Source organism: Elephantulus edwardii, unplaced genomic scaffold (assembly GCF_000299155.1).
Source record: "Elephantulus edwardii isolate Elephantulus edwardi_28Jun2011 unplaced genomic scaffold, EleEdw1.0 scaffold00048, whole genome shotgun sequence".
Lineage (NCBI taxonomy): Eukaryota > Metazoa > Chordata > Mammalia > Macroscelidea > Macroscelididae > Elephantulus > Elephantulus edwardii.
In genome coordinates this window covers 180,350-198,216 of record NW_006399798.1, presented here as the reverse complement: position 1 = coordinate 198,216, position 17,867 = coordinate 180,350, and the positions used below count along the sequence as shown (strand labels likewise).

At 44.0% G+C, this 17,867-nt stretch overlaps 1 protein-coding gene across 1 annotated transcript in view; it reads right to left on the bottom strand.

The window, feature by feature from the left end:
- Nucleotides 1-17,867, bottom strand: part of B3GNTL1 (UDP-GlcNAc:betaGal beta-1,3-N-acetylglucosaminyltransferase-like 1) — a 136,892-nt gene that overhangs the window by 59,688 nt on the left and 59,337 nt on the right. Inside the window, exon 6 of the mRNA XM_006886301.1 lies at nt 8,179-8,274. Within this exon, the coding sequence (XP_006886363.1) occupies nt 8,179-8,274 (96 nt within the window). The remainder of the gene's footprint in view (nt 1-8,178; nt 8,275-17,867) is intronic.

Sequence of the window (17,867 nt, the reverse complement as noted above, 5' to 3'; positions counted from 1 at the left end):
GGATAAAGCTGCAACTCACATACTTTGGGGATGTTGCTAGGAGAGACTGTTCCTTGAAGTGTGACATCATGCTTGGAAAGGTGAATGGCTGTTGAAAAAGAGTAAGACCCTCAAAGAGATGAACTGACACAATGATTGCAGCAATGGGCTTGAGTCTGTCAGAGATTATAAGGATGGCACAGGACAGAACATATTTCATATCTGTTGTTCACAGGGTCACTTGACAGCAACTAACAACAACAACAACAACAAACTGGAAAAAAACCCACCTGTTCAACTGGTGAACAGATAACTATGGACTATTCACATGTAAAACTACATAGATGAAATTTCAAAATAACTAAGCTAAGGGAAGGAAAGGGGATTTAAAATAATATGATAGCTTCTCGTGAGACACACACTTGTGACGAGATGAGCTTCTACGGGAGGACCTACCATTGTACTGCTGTAAGTCGCCAAGGCCTGGGTGGCACGGCTAGCCTGGAAGCATCTTCCAGCCACTTCTTCCCCAACCTCTGCTAAAGGCTGTAGCCCGGCCCAGGCACACTCACAACCTGGCTGGTAACAGGTTGAGGGGTTGCAGTTTCAGTGTGGCCCAGACCACAATCCTGCCCAGAGCACGAATCACTGCCCTCGCCACCTGGAGACTTTGCTGCCCCACTGCCTGGAGACCGCCGAGCTGCTGCCCTTGCTGTCCAGTGCCAGGTCCACCATATCATGGGTACTTTGTGCTTAAACCCTGCTGTTTAGCTACATCATGTGAACTTTCTTAAGCTCAAGCTGAAGAGGCCAGGTGGAGCCACAGTTTCAGGAGGACAACAGTCATCCTGCTCTGGGTTGACTGTTGTTTCCAAGAAAGGAGGACCAATACGCAAGTCCTTCATTAAACACTGCCATACCCTGGGTCATTATATAGTTACAACAACCTAATATCTACTAAGAAAAGATTTACATAATGTCAAGAAAGCAGCAGTCTGCCTCAGGCATCATGAAAAAAACAACATAATGCTTCTCCTAAAAAAAGCATAACCAATGAATACCCAAGATAGAGAGAACCAGAAGAAATATGTTGATGGAGTTATTTGAATGGCTACAGAAGAAGATGCAAATGAGGGAAGAAACAATGGAAGTCACTGAGAGCAAATACCCTAGAGACAGCAATCTAGGAAAAAAAATATATGTAGATGAGGAGCAACTTGAACAGCTACAGAAGAAAATGCAAAATATGGAGGAAAGAATTGATAGTATAGATAAAGAGGTACAAGAACTTAAAAAAATCATCATAAGACAGAGAGGGTACAGCCAACACATGCAATCCAGAACATTAAAACCAAAATGGAAGTGTCCAACGTGCTGGTGGGACAAAAAGCTAGAGCTGAAGAGATGGAACAGAAAGGAGCTGGAAGACAAGAGCCTTACTGGAAACATACTAGAAGAAAAATCAGAGATGAGACATGAAGAAAATATTAGAATCATGTGGGATGGCATCAAAAGAGACAACATACATATGACTGGAATTACAGAACAGGGTAGTGACAGGGAAATCACTGAGAAAATTGTGGAATAAGTACTAGAAGAAAACTTCCCAGGTATTTTGAAGAATAAGAAAATTCACATTCAAGAAACATAGTGAACACCAAAAAGACTAGACCCAAAAAGAAAAACCTCAAGACATATCATAGCCAAATTCTAATTAAAAAAAGATAAGGATAGAATACTAAAAGTAGTGTGAGAAAAACAGAATCAACTACAAAGGGGAAACAATTAGATGAAGTTCTGATTTCTTGGTGGAAACCAAGTGAGCTAGAAGACAATGGGATGGCATATACAGAAAGCTGAAAGAAAACAATTGCCAGCCAAGGATCCTATACCCAGCAAAGCTCTCTATCAAATTTGGAAAAATTAAATCCTTTGCAGAAAAGAAGAAACTTAAGGAATTTGTAAAAACACGACCAAAACATCAAGAAATTTTAAGAGAAGTCCTTCACACAGAGACACCAAAGAAAAATGGATGGACAATAGTAACCAGAAACAACAGAAAAAGAAACACAGCAAAATGGCAATGGTAAAAACTGGCCTGACAAAAATCACACTTACTGTGAATGGATTAAATGCACCAAGTAAGAGAAAAAGAGAGCAGAATGGATAAAAAAACAGAGCAAACCAGCAAAGCCCACCAATATGTTCCCACAAGAGACACATCTAAAAAACAGAAAGACAGACTCAAATTCAAATGTTGGGGAAAAAAACTATACCAAGTAAATGTCAACCACAAAATAGGCCGGAGTGGCAATACAAATCTGTGATAAAACAGACTTCTCCATGAGAAAAGTCCTGCACCAGGTGGCTTCACAGCTGAATTCTACCAAACATTCAGAGAAGATGTATCACCAATTCTACCTAAAGTACTTAAAAACACAGAAGAAGAAGGAATACTCCCAGAGTCATTATATGAAGCAACCATAACACTAACACCAAAATCAGGCAAAGATATAATCAAGAAAGAAAACTACAGACCAGTATCTTTCATGAATATAGATATAAAAATCCTTAACAAAATCCTAGCCAATAAAATCCAAAAGCACATTAAAAAAAGAATTCATCATGACCAAGTGGGATTTATAACAGGTAGACAAAGATGGTTTAACATAAGAAAAACAATCAATGTAATTCACCATATTAACAAAGCAAATAACAAGAACCATATGATCTTAGGAATTGATGCAGAAAAGGCATCTGACAAAGTCAAACTCCTCTTCCTGATAAAGACACTTAGCAAAATTGAAATAGAAGGGAATTTCCTCAACATAGTATATATGCAAACAAAGAGCCAACATCATTCTCAATGGAGAAAGTTAAAAGCATTTCCTTTGTGAACAGGGACCAGACAAGGATGCCCACTGTCACCACTTCTATTCAACATGCTTGCTAGGGCAATAAGACAGGAGAAGGAAATAAAAGGCATCCAGGTCAGCAAAGAGATGCCTAAACTATTGCTATATGCAGATGATATGACAGTGTACACAGAAAACCCCAAGGACTCTACCAAAAAACTGTTAGAACTGTTGTTGTTATGTGCCATTGAGTTGCTTGCGACTCATAGTGACCCTATGTACAAGAGCTCTAAACACCGTTCTATCCTGTGCCAACCTAGCCATCTTAAAATGCACTCATTCCCACCACTCCAGTCACAGAATCGATCCATCTCATTGAAGGTCTTCCTCTCCTTCGCTGCCCCTCCACTCTGCCAAACATGATGTCTCTCTCCAAGGACCAGTCCCTCCTTGCAACATGTTAGAACTAGTAGACCAGTTTAGTAGAGTGGCAAGATATAAGATCAATATCCAAAAATCAGTGAGATTTCTCTAAAGTAACAAAGAGAACTCAGAGAAGGAAACCAAGAAAGCAATACCACTTACAATGTTGTTGTTGTTGCCTTCAAGTTGAGCACGATTCATAGTGACCCTATGAACAAAAGGCCTGAAGCCCCTCTACAACTATTAACATTTATCAAAGTTCATAGAGTTTCTGGAGGCATGTTGTTTAGGAAGTGGATGCCACTCTTGCTTTCAACCATTTACAATAGCCAATCACAAATAGAGATACTTGGGAGTGAACCTAACTAGAGATATCAAAGACCGATACAAAGAAAACTACAGAACATTTCTGCAAGACACAATAAGAGACCCAAAGAAACGGGAATACATGCCCTGTTCATGGATAGGAAGACTCAATATTGTGATAATTACAATCCTACCCAAAGCAATCTACATGTTCAACACAATCCCAATATGGATACCAAATTCATTTTCTCAAGGAGATTAAAAGGGAAATTGTCAAGTCTATTTGGAGAGAAAAGAGACCCCAAATAAACAAAACACTTCTGAGGAAAAAAAATGAAGTGGGAGGCATAGCACTTGCTGACCTCAAAATCTATTACACAGAAGTAGTAAACAAAACAGCATGGTACTGGTACAATGACAGGCACACAGACCAATGAAACCAAACTGCGAGTCCAGAAACAGACCCAGCTATCTATGGTCACCTGACATTCGACAAGAAAATAAAACCTATCGAATGGGGAAATGATAGCCTCTCCAACAAATGGTGCTGGCAAAACTGGACTGTTACCTGCAGAAAGCTGAAACAGGATCCACATCTCACACCATACACAAAAATCAACTCAAGGTGGATCGATCAAGGTGATCTCTCTTTCAAGAGACCAAAACCATAAAATTCTTAAGAGACAAGGTGGGATCAAGCTTAGAAGGCCTGGTCTATGGTATAAAAAGACTTCCAAATACAGCCGGAAATGCACAGCCTGAAGAGGATAAAATTAATGAATGGGACCTTCTAAAGATTAAATCCTTATGCACCTATTTCCAACAGGGTGAAAAGAAAACGTACCAACTGGGAACAAACATTTCACAATACCATCTCAGACACGAGTCTCTAATCAAAGTTTATAGAATACTTCTGGGCTTCCACAAGAAAAAGACTGATAATACAATTAAAAAATGGGCAAAAGACATGGAAAGAATTTCCAAGAAAAAGATATTTGAATGGCAAACAGATACATGAAGAAATGCTCCAAATCACTGGCAATGAGAGATGCAAATCAAAACCACAATGAGATACCATCTCACTCCAGTAGTAGTGGCAAAGTTTAACAGGACAACAAGTAATACATGTTGGAGAGGATGTGGAGAGATAGGAACTCTTATACATTGTTGTTGGGATCATAAAATGGAAGGAAGGTTGGTGTTTCCTTAAAAAGCTGAACGTAGAAATTCCATATGACCCAGCTATTCGACGACTTGGAATATACGCCAAGAAAATGAGAACTGAGGCACAAACTGAGATTTGTACACCAATGTTCATATCAGTGTTATTCACCATCACAAGAATATGGAAACAGTTCAAATGTCCAACCACCATCTAATAGATTGGGAAATTATGGTACATTCACATGATGGAATAATTACTATGCAGCATGCAGGAGCAATGGTTTTGTAAAACACTACCTAACTTGGGATGGACTGGAGAGTATTATGCTGAGTGAACGAACTCCGTCCCATAAGGACAAATACTGTATAAAATCATTATTATAGGAGTATGAGGATTCAAGAGTGGAAGCAGAGGGGTGAGTATGGGCAGGGAAGGGTGTGTTAATCACAAGGTCACACAATTTGATGGAAGTGGGTGAAGGAAATGGAAAGACCTCATGTGAAAAACAATGTATTCAAACTTTGTAAATAAATTAGCATAAAATAAAAAAAAGAAGGGACTCTGATGTTCTCTGACTTGCTTAAGACAAATAATGCTTCAGAGAAAGCCACCTTAATTACTTCCATACAATTAACAGATAAACATCCCTATTAACCCTTTACTTGAAAGGTGTATTCCTGGTTGGAAATGTGTGTACTCCACCAAAACAGACTTAAAATTGTATTCTCAGTGTTTAGTTGCATAGTTTCCACATGACTCATATTCCTACCAGAAAATCAAAAACACTGTAGAAACGCCAGCTCAGCAGTTAGAGCTCACAGTGCCCAGAATGGCCCTCTTATGCTGCCTGCCTCCCACACTGGCCATCCCTATGTGGGCAGTTATGGCTCCACACCCTGCATAGGTCCTTCCCACTCAGGTCTAGCAGGGCAGTCAAAGCTCAGTGTGCACACATCCCCCTCACTGGCCATCTCCTATACAGTGGCCATCCCATCCACACAAAGACTGCTCTGATGGGAGACAGTCATAGCTCACTGTGCACATGCTCCTCCCTACACTGGTCATCATCCTATGCTGGCTGTCCCACCCACCACTGACCATCCTCTCCCATTTTAGACATCCCTTCTACTCTTAATTGTCCTTACCACAGTGGCTAGTCTACACTGGCCATACTGGCTGTTCCCCTTACAATGGCCATCCCCACTACACTGGCTATCCCCCCTACGCTAGCCACTCCACTAACACTTGCTGTTCCCTCTACACTGGCTGCCCCACCACAGTAGCCATCCCCCTTTCACTGTACAGCGTCCCAACAAAAGTCAGTCACAGCTCACCATACACACATTCTCCCTTCCCCCAGCCTGCCACATTGGTCATCCCAGAGCTGAGCATCTGTGGAAAGGCAGCATCCACCCACAGAGAGACACAGGGAAGAGTTGGAGAACCACCGATGGCACCAGCATTTGCACGCATGTGAGGAGGGGCAACGCACTCCACTGCACAGTTCTGTATGCTGATGAGATGGGACACAGGGTGCATCACCAGTATTCCAAATACAGTGGCACTGGGAGAGCAGAACTGCCCTGGGCATCCACACCTGGCCCTCAGGGAGCAGACCACCTCTCTCTCCTATACAGCAGCGGCTGGACTTGAACTCAAGGTGTAACAAAGAGCAAGAAGGATCATCCAGAAGACAGGAGGTTGTATGCACACCTGAGCAGCCCTTAGCCTCCCACATTGGTTCAAATGCAGCCTAATAACCACAGTGGTTGTGTGGTCTCCTTCAGATGCCTCCTGCCCTCATGGAGAGGCAGTTTCTGACTGTGGTTGGGAGCTTAGACCCCTTGAACAGCACCACACATCCTTGGGCCTCTTCCTCATGCCAACAAAGGGCTCCTTCTTTGAGAGGACATACCCCATAGGGTGGAGAGAGTAGGGGCAAGTGGAGGGGCAGACAGTGGAGGGGTGGTGGTAACCATCCTGAAGGACCTCTGAGGATTGTGCCATTTGAGAGGATCTTGTCCTTGAGGGGTGTCCGTGAGGGTCTGATTGTGTCACTGGGGAGACCTTGTCTTGGAGGATACTCTGTTCCCGATGAGGGCATCAAAGAGGGTCTACTATATCCCTGAGGAGACCCTGTACTGAGGGGGAAGCCCATGAGGGTCTGTCTCTGTCCCTAAGGAGTCCTTGCCCTGATGGGCCCCCGAAGGTCTGTGTCACTGAGGGAGTCCATGAGGGTCTGTCTATGTCCCTGAGGGGACCTTGTCCCTCAGAGAGTCCATGAGGATCCATTGTGTCTCTGAAGGGACCAGTTCCTGAGGGTATCTGTGAGGGTCATGTTCCTGAGGGGTGCTGAGGTATCTGTGTCATGAGGGGTTCATGTCTAGGACAGGACTGTGTCACTGGGTGCCCCCATCTTTGAGGAGTCTGTGTCTATGACAGGCCTGTGTCCTTGAGTGGCCCATAACATTGGGGATAACCTTGTGTAGGTACTGGCTCGGCAGCCAAGGCTGTTTCTCCAAGGACAGAACTTGAGGACGCCACGAAGCCACCCTGTTCCTCCTAACTGCCAACACCCAGTGGGCACATCTGTGAATTCACATCTGTGAATCACTATGATCCCATTACCACTGCTGTCCGCTTGACCTGGATTCTGCATCTGGATGGTCATCATCTGACCTTGCGCTCTTGGACTTGAACCAGCAAGCTGCCAAGCTGCCGGCCAATCTTGGACTCATTAGTCTCGCTACCCTGTGTCTGACTTGCTGATGCTGAATCCTCAGCCCGACGGCTGTATGAATCAGGAAAAGCCTGGCATCCTACAGTGTGGGACTACAGCTGCTACAAACTCTCACCGTATAGGAATTTCTCTAGATTTGCTTCTCTAGGATACTCAGCCTAGGACACTACTGCACAAGACCCAGAAAAATCCTTCCTACAGAAGACTGTCCCAGATGGATGTCTGTGGACACTCACAAATACGTCTACTTGCTACCCCAGGAGATTCTGCTTAGAGTTTGGGTCCCTAAGGGAACCAGCCTGGACCAGCGGACGCAGAGCAATGTACTGTGTGCACGTGAAGACTTGTGCTGGGTGCTCCCCAAAATACCCTCACAGCCAAGTAAAGATGAATGTTCAAAGATGAATGTGTGGGTCTTGTCCGTTTTCACCTCAGACTGGCAAGAGGGTAGAGGAAGTCTAATATTGACAGATCAAGCATGGAGCAGTCCTATTGAGATTCACTGGAGCCACTAGTGTGGAAATGGTCTGGTTACTCCAGCCTTGGGGCATGAGCAGTGTGAACCCCACTATATCCAGGCCTCGTCACTGCTCTGAAAGCAGCAGCATGGCTAGTTTTGAAGCAAGGGACCCAAAGCAGAATCCTACCCCCTGTCAGGAGGGGCCACAGCCCTGGGGTGGTGAGGTGGGTGCAGGAGGGACAGGACACACCTGGGTGATAAGCTGGTCAGGGGACAGCTGGTTGATCCAGCGCGTGTACCTTTCAGTGGAGTCGGGGGGTTCTCTCATCACCTGGCAGCCGATAATCTGTAAGACAATGCAAACACACTACGTGAGGAGGCAGTGTGCGGTAGAGCATACATGTGCACACACAGCGGGCACAGAGGGGCTTGCAGAACCTGGGAGCTGGAGGGAGCAAGCTTGTATGGTTACATGAGTGGGTGCACAACTGTGGGCAGGGTGGCTGCTGTCCCAGCAGAACCATGGAGGACCTCCTGTGCTGGCCATGCTTCTCTGGAACCCACGGCTTCCTCTCAAGCAGTCTGGCTGTCTCCATACCAGACCTTCCTTTAGAGCCAGTCTGTTGGTGACAATGCAATCAATGTTGTGGACATGTTTCTTTTATTTTGCGCTAGAAGGGCATGTACACTGAGTACAGAGTTGGTTAGTGGCTGTTTTTTCACCTCACCCTAAAGGCTCTTCAAGAGTCTTTTGGCTTCCCAACCTACCCTCCTCTTCCTCAGTTAAGCCTCCTATCTTTCTGTTGCTCTCTTGAAAGCAGCTTGACTTTCTGACTGCCATTGAGATTCTCTTTTGCTTTTCAGGGAGCTCTGGTGGCCTAGTGTCTTTCTGACTTGGAGGTTTGAATCTGCCAGCTGCTCTGCAGCAGTAGGACAGGCAAGCTCCGAGACCAGTTTGGCTCACAGCCTCTAAAGGCCCTTCTGACTCAATGTCTTAGTTTTGCTTTTTTCTCTTGTGTTTCCTAGTTTTACTGCTATGGGGTCTGGCAGGCGTTACCCTTTGCATTACCCCTACTCACAACATTTTCTGCCTTCTTCTGTATTAGAAAAATTCTTCAAATACTTCCCTCTGCCCCATTCATGATCTCTTTCCCTCCATCCAGCCCTGTTTTTCTTTTAACTCTGTGCTTTTACCCCTTTTCTCCATTTTTCCTTCTATTTGTCTTTTAGTCCCCTGGCCTTCTCCACATCCCCATTCAGGCTCCTCCCAAACCCACTAGAGAGCTTTTAGTTTCAGAAATTGTGTTTTTCAAGTCTAAAAGAAAGGCATCTGAGATGAACTGATGCACACAGGACATAGAATAAGCAAGCACGTATTCCATTTTGCATATTTTGATTTATATACACTGGGAGCCATCATTCTGATCGCCATTCCTCATGCCACCGTTTCCTGTCTGTGTCCCTCCTCTTGTCTGCCTTCCTGTCACTCTTTTCATCTCCAAGCAGTCACTCTTCTGGCTGCTGTCCCTGTAGATTAGTTCACATTTTCAGAATTTTACATAAATGGAATAATGCACTTTGTACTTTTCTTTTCCCCTGGATGCTTTTATTCAGCATAATTATTTTAAAGTTCATTCATGCTATTGTGTCAAACATTTCATTACTGAATAGTAGTCCATTGTACTAATACATTATCTATATATATGTTGTTGATTGCCTTTGAGTTGAGCATGACTCATAGTGACCTTATGAACAAAAGGTCTGAAGCCCCTCTACAACTATTGACATTTATCAAAGTTCATAGAGTTTCCGGAGGCATGTTATTTAGGGAGTGGAATGTTATTCCTGCTACTCCTGCTTCCAAACCTGTCATATATAAAGTTCCAGAAGTAAGTGTCTGTGTTAATTCTTACTGGAAATCACCAGCCTGTTTTATCACTTTATGTTCTCACCAGGAACGTGTGAATCTGTCACTTCACGTTCTCACCAGAAGTTGTAGGCACCATCTTAAGTTTAGAGAGACATTCTAATAGATTGGGAATGTGTCCATGTTGTGTTTGCATTTCCCAGTGTGTTGGGCAGATTTTTTATGTGCTGACTTGCCACTCCTATATCTGATTTCCTGACATGGCTGTTCAAATCTTTTCAAGTACAGTTTCACACATTTAGAGAAAACACAAGTCCAGAATTTGTACCACTCTGATATTCTAAACATATCACTTTGCTGACCAAACCTAGGCCAAAGGAACAAAGATGAACATCTGGGTCTTGTCTGTTTTCACCTCAGTCTGGCAAGAGGATAGAGGAAGTCTAATATTGACGGATCAAGCATGGAGTAGTCCTGAGTCCCTATTGGGACTCACCGGAGCCACTAGTGTGGAAATGGCGTGGTTAGTCCAGCCTTGTCACACCTTGAGGCATGAGCAGTGTGAACCCCACTATATCCAGGCCTTGTCACTGCTCTGAAAGCAGCAGCACGGCTAGTTTTGGAGCAAGGGACGCAAAACAGAATCCTAACCACCTGTCAGGAGGGGCCACAGCCCTGGAGTGGACATGGGACAACTTCCCCGTGCATCAGGTCACCCTAGCACACACCTGTTCCTGTCTTTGTCCCTCCTCACCTCATGCTCCTTCCTCCCTCCCCTTCTAGAGCCATGTCCTCCTTTTTTTCTCTATTTCAACAAAAATTACTAACTTGCATGCTGCACTTACAGTGCTTCCTGAGCTAACACTTCAGCACCATTTACACATCTCCCAGGAAACCCTCTGAAAACAGCTGCTACTTGATGGGGCTCTTGAATTGCATTTCTGTATGTTGGTGGTAAGGATTCCTCAGGTCTGCTCCGGCCCACACTCATGTCTTGGGCTGTTGGCTGCATCAGCTCTCTGGCCAGAGCACAACTGTCTGGCTTTGTTCTGCCGTGAAGGGTCACTTCAGCTGAAATCAATATGGTCCACGGTAGTCTCAACCAAAGCAAGTCACCAGGCTTTTCTCCTGTGGAGCCACGGGCTGATTCTGAACCCAAACCCTACAGTGAACGGCCATGAGCTTGAGCCCTGTGCCACAGGGCTCCTGTCTTATTTACACTGGCTTTCAAGGGTTAAGAAGGAATAATGCTAACTAAAAGCAGTAAGACAGAGCCTCTGTCTCAATTAAGTATTCCCAAACATGAAGATAAAGAAGCTTAACTTACACACACACACACACACACACACACACACACACACACACACACACCCCATCCCCGGAGCCTCAGGAGCAAGAGTTCATAAGCAGCTGCCAGGAGGTGAAAGATGGGGCCCAGCACCCAGGCTCCCAGTGTTGTGCTGGCTGCTGCTCTGGGATATTTGCTAGTTTAGGCTGTTTCCCACATGAGGGGTCCAGCACAGCCACTTCCTACAGCCCTGTGCTTCTGGAGAGCAGAGAATGCTGTGTGGGGTGCAACCCCAAGAAAGAGGATAGGGTGAGTAAAAGGGGCTTCTGAGGCTGCCAGTCTTCTGAGGCTGGACTCACCCCAATCACAGCTATAGTCCACGAGTATAGGAGAGGGCCCTCCATGGGTGTGCTTCACCTTTGTCTTAAAGAGAGCTGTCTGCGGCCAGAGGGTATGACAGGCACACCATAAGTAAACTTTCCTTCCCGACAGGGAACTTGCCTAGATGCCATGACCCAAGGGATGACGCCTGGCAGCCTCTCTCCAAACATTAAGCAGACACATCTCACAGGCAAAGCACACAAGACTTGAGGCTGAGCTGGGCTCTGTCCTGAGTACTGAGCCCCTGCTAACCAATGGCTCACTGAACACTCCACACTACTCCACACAAGCCAGGTTTTCACCAAACATCAATGGTCCACTCACCTCACTCAATTCAAGTGCTTAACTAACACCCAGCTAGCTCCCACATCACTGCACACAAGGTAGGTGCTCACGAAAAACTGAGGACTTACATCACCTCACATGAGGGAGGTGCTTACTAAATACCCAGCACCCACATCATCCTATACAAGGTAGATGCTCACCAAACACTCAGCTTCCACATCTTCCTATTTGAGGCAGGTGCTCATTCCCCTATAAGAGGCAGGGGCCTCCATCAGAACTCTTTCCTGAACAACAGGTGTAATAATCTGGCTGCATGAACACACATGGAAGAGGAGACTAAATGATCCCTTCCAGCCCCTGAGACTGAGGCCACTCTTCTAGGGTACTCGAGAAATCGGGAAACCTTGTCAGCCAGTGCCTCTGAAGGCATCTACACTAAAGTGGTGCAGACAGGGGGCTGTGTGGTGTGTGATCCCAATTGTCAATGTTGAGTCTCTCTCTGATTATATGGGGTCTTGATGTTAGGCAACCTGGATAAGAAAGGACAGTAGAGAAAGGAGGGACATACTCAAAGTATGTGGCAGCTTGCCTTTCCTGGCATGCCCACACATGTACTCTTCTTGTGACCAGAATCTGGCACTCCCTCCTCCCCATCAAATGAGAGGGTCTTTGTTCCTTTTGAGTTGGAGCTGGAGGGTCAAAGTGACATTGTGTAGCTTCCATGGCCAGGCCATCAAAGTTGACAAAGCTCCCAGCTGACCTGGGGACTGGTATTCTTAGAGCCCAGCCAGCAGGCTGTAAGGAAGCAGCTACATGGTGCTGGTGGGAGATCTATGACTGCATTGATGCCAGATATGTGGATGTGCAAGCCTCCAGAAGACCCAGCCCACCATCAGGTGAAACCGGCTTTCCAGGTTGACCAGCTAAGGGCTCTCTGATCAGAGACAACCTTGTGTCCTACTTGAATTCTAGACAGAGAATCTGTGAGCATGAGAGCATGCTTGTTGTTCTGGACCATGGAAAGTAGACAATGTGTTTCACAGTGTCAGCCCCTTGCTGTCTGCTGACAGGAAACTTATAGCACACTTATTATTAATGAGCTCATTACTGCTGGGTTGGACAATATGGGCTTCCTGGGACGCTGTGCGATGCTGTTTCTCTGTGGAGGATTATCTACCTCTCTTTTCTCTCCTGGGCCCTAGTTTGGAAAAAAGAGCTCTGTGGCTACCCTAATTATGGTCAAGCTCTGCAATCCTGTCATTGGACATCACTCCTTTCAAATGCACAGGAACAGTCACAAAGGGCCTTTTAGGATGTGGACATTCTGGGCAGGGATTTCAACCAGTTCATTCCAGTCTGACCCCTTGCTGAGAACTTTCCTTTTCACCTCAGGTATCCTGAATCAGAAACTACATTTTAAAAAGAGGCTCCTATGACCAACATTAAAAACTATCCAAATGGCTACTTACAGTGACCAAACAGAAATAATGCTCCAAAATCTTAAAAAAACAGTATTGCTGAATCACTTTGCATGAGTATGGATATAATCTTGCCATTCGCAACATTGTACTTCATTGTACTTGAAACTGTCCTTTTCATTATGAATGCCACATCATTCTTCCTCAGTTTTTCATTCCCAGCACAGTAGACCATATATGATCATCTGATTCAAAGTAGCCCAGGCCAGTCCACTAATACCTACGATGTACTGAAAACTTCCAGCTTTTCCACAGTCATAGTTCATACATTTCTTGTTCCCATTATTAATGATTATTTGTAGCTATTTATCTTCATATTTGAGTGACTTCCAATTTGAGCTCTACCTCTGATACTAGAGCTACCTGCCTCTCTCTGTTGTTCAACACTAAGGAACGGTAGTCGAAAATATGGACTTGGTGACAGAAATGAGGCGGGAGAGCAAACGACTGAATCCTGTCCATTCAATGATTTATTCAGAGCAAATACTTTTTTTAAGAAACACAAATGGTGGCATTGCACAGGGACCTCACTTGACGGTCACCACAGGAATCAGAGTGAGTACATCTGCGGAAAGAATCACTGGAGAAGCTCAGTATCAGGAGTCAAAGCCAGACCAGGTGCTGACTGTGGAAGAGACCACCAATTACTCATATGCAAGTTCAAAATAAAGCTGAAGAGTAAAACAAACCCACAAGAAGCAATATATAACCTTGAGTCTATTCCACCTGAATTTAAAAATCATCTTAAGAACAGGTTTGAGGCATTGATCACCAATGATCCAAGACCAGAGGATCTGTGGAGTGAAATCAAGGATATCGTCCATGAAGACAGCAAAAGGTCATTACAAAGACAGAGAAAGAAAAAGCCAAAATGGATGTCAGAAAAAATGATGAAAACTGCATTAGAGTTCTAAGAAGTCAACACAAAGGGAAGAGATGAAGGGCCGCTTGAGAAGAAAAAAAGTATTATAAAGAAATGTGCAAAGAGCTGGAGTCAGAGAATAAAAAAAGAAGAACTCACTGAACATTTCTCAAGCTGAAAGAACTAAAAAACAAATTCAAGCCTTGACTTGCCATACTGAAAGATGCCATCAGCAAAATCTTAAATGATTCAGGAAGCATTAAAAGATGGAAAGAATACACAGTCACTATGCCAAAAAGAACTGGTCAACACTGAAACCTTTTAAGAAGCAACATATGAACAAGAGTCAATGGTAACAATGTGAGAAGTTCAAGCTGTGCTGAAGACACTGGCAAAAAATAATGACCCTGGAATAGATGGGATGCCGATTGACATTTTTCTTTTTCTTTTTAAATGTGACCTTCAACACGCTCACCAGTCTATGCTAGGAAATCTGGAGGACAGATGACTGGGTGACTGACAAAGAAATCCATATCTGATCCTATTCCCAAGAAAGATGGTCAAACAGAATGTGAAAATTAATGAACAATATCATTACTATCATATATGTGCAAGCAAAATACTGCTGAAGAGCATCCAAAAATGACTGGAACAATACACCAACAGGGACCTGCTAGAAACTAGATTTAGAAGAGGCCGTAGCACCAAGGATGTCTTTGCTAATGTCAGATGGATTTTGGCTGAAAGCAGAGAGTATCAGAAGAAGGTCTGTATGTGTTTTATTGACTACGGAAAGGCATTGGACTGTGTGGATCACAATAAACTATGGCTAACATTGAGAAGAATGGGGATCTCAGAACACTCAGTTGTGCTTATGTGAAATCGAAACGCAGACCAAGAAGCTATTATCTGAAAGGAACAAGGGAACACTGTATGGTTTAAAATCAGGAAAGGTGTGTGTCAGGGTTGTATCCTTTCTGTATACCTATTCAATCTGAATGCTGAGCAAATAATTCGTGAGGCCAGACTTGTGAAGAAGAATGTGGCATCAGGATCAGAGGAAGACTTATCAACAAACTGTACTATGCAGATGACACAACCTTGCTTGCTGAAAGCGAGAAAGATCTGAAGCACTTGTTACAGAAGATCAAAGACTACCACCTTCAATATGGATTTCATCTGAACATCATGAAGACAAAGGTCCTTACCACTGGGCAACATCATGGTAGATGGAGAAAGGATTGAAACTGTTAATGATGTCATCTTGTTTGAATCCACAACCAATATCCTTGGTACCAGCAGTCAGGATAAAAGGAGCTGTGTTGCTCTGGGCAAGTCAGAGATTCCTCCGAAATACTAAAGAGAAGTGATGTCGGTTTGAAGACAAAAGTATGCCTCATTCAGGCCATTTTCTTTTCAATTACTTGCTATGTACCTGACAGCTGGACAATGACTAAAGACAACAGAAGAATTAATGCCTTTAAGTTGGAGAAGAGTACTGAATAATAGCCCATGGACTGCCAAAAGAACAAACAGGTATGTCTTGGAAAAGGTGGAGAAGCTGGAATGTTCCTTGGAGACAAGGAGGACAAAACTTCGTCTCTCATACTTTGGGAATGTTGCTAGGAGAGGCTATTCTTTGGAAAAGGTATCAGGCTTGGAAGGATGGAGGGTCTGTGAGAGAGAGGAAGATCCCCATCGAGATAGACTGACACGTTGACTACAGCAATGGATCCAAGTATATTAGAGATGGTGACTACGGCACAAAATGGGACAGGATTCAGGTTTCTTGTTCATAGGGTTGCTGTAAGTTGTACTTCACTCGATGGCACCTAACAACAACATGGAAGGGCCTTGTCTCATTTGATCATTTGTAGGTCTGGAGTTCCTTACTAATCTTCATGTGTTTTGGTCATCCAGCTTCTTCTGGTTCTAGAAGGTTCTCAGTTCACAGGGAACTGAGTCCAGAGCATGTGTCCACTTCTAGCTCTTTTTTCTTGCTAGTAATGAGGTCCTGCTCTCTCTTGAATTTCATTTCCTAGAAGTTAAAAATCTACAAAGGCCACATCTCAGTAGAACTCTTCCTATATCAGATCAGTCCTGTGACCTAAGTTAGAGGGTGTTGTATCCCATCTCTTTATCCCCTTAGCTCTGATTGCCTGATCACATCAGATCTCACCCTGGGGGAAAATTCATCATGACTTTACTGCCAAATCATGGAGAATTATGGGCAGATACAGTCCAATAGATGACAAAATGTAAGTGTGCATACTTCCCATCTGTAATCTGTTTGAGAGAATTGACTAACAAAGACAAAAACCACACGGAGGACATAGGAGGTATAGTACAGGAGGTGGCAAATGGCTTGGTTGTGTCCTGACATACTACTAGAAGTAGTACAATACTATTTAACAGCAGACCTGGTGGTGCCGAGATTCAGCACTTAGTTGCTAACTGAAAAGTCAGCTCTTTGGATGCCACAGCTGCTCCACAGAATAAAGATGTGGCAGTCTATACTCATAAAGACTATAGTATTTGAAACCCTGTCTTGTAGGGTTGCAATGAGCCAGAATTGAGAATAGGGAGTTGCTTTTGTTTTAGATGGTGGTAAGTTTAAAATGTATATTGGAAACCCAAGGCCAACCTTTTAAAAGGGGCAGGGAAAGAGAGAGGGGAATAACTAATAAGCCAATGGTAGGATGTAGTAACAAAAAAGGTAAAATGTAATTAAAAAAACTGAAAAGATGCCGGGCAAGAAGAAACATGAGCCAAACAGCAGGTGAGACTGAAAACCAGCAGGAAGATGAGAGAGTAGAGCCCAACAGCAGGACAGCACAATAATGCAGGAAAAAGAAGAGAGTAGAAAGTGAAAACCAGCAATTTGGAAGACAGGAGTAAGTTAGAGAAACCAAATGGGATTCTTGGAGCACATCAATAAAGTGGATGGCTCAATCTCTCCCCACTGGAGGGCAGCTCCCCTCTGTAGTCCCTGGAGGCCTAGCTTTGGTGTGGTTGGGATGTATGTTGAAGGTAAGAGCTCTCTTAAAAGGTAAACTCTGAAGTTTCATTAACCTTGGCCATTAATGGAAATGAAAGTATTAGCACACAGCTACACTGGCGGCATCGAGGTGGAAGAGCCTAGAAAGGACCATCAGACCCAGTGGATACACTGCTGACCTCCAGGCTGCCTATCTTCCTGCTGTCTTTTCTACAGTGCTTTCCATAAGGCCTTTCCGAATAAAAATCACAAAATGAAAACAACAGAACTAAGTGTGAAGTCTATAATTTTACAAGTTAATTAGAAAATTTACTTCTATTTTCGGAATGGTATAAATGATTGTTACACTTCACGAAGAACATCCTTCTCTTAAGAAATCAATCTTTGGGGAGCTCTGGTGGCCTAATGGCAAGAATCTGTGCCGTAATCCTGAAGGCACATGGTTCGAATCCACCAGATGCTCTACTGGAGAAGGAGGGGCAATCTCCCCCTGTATCAGTCAGATCCGATTTGATGGTATACAAGAAGAAGGGGGGAAAAAGAAAAATAAATCAATCTTTAAAAAACATAAAGTAGACAGATTTAGGAATAAAGCAGTATTTTTAAAAAAACTTAGGTTAACCTACAACCAGGAGAAGATAAAATAGATGAATGGGACCTTCTAAGAATCAAATTCCTATTGTTGTTGTTATGTGCCGTCGAGTCGCTTGCGACTCACAGCAACCCTATGTACAACAGCCCTAAACCCTGCTCTATCCTGTGCCAATCGCACTGCCTCTG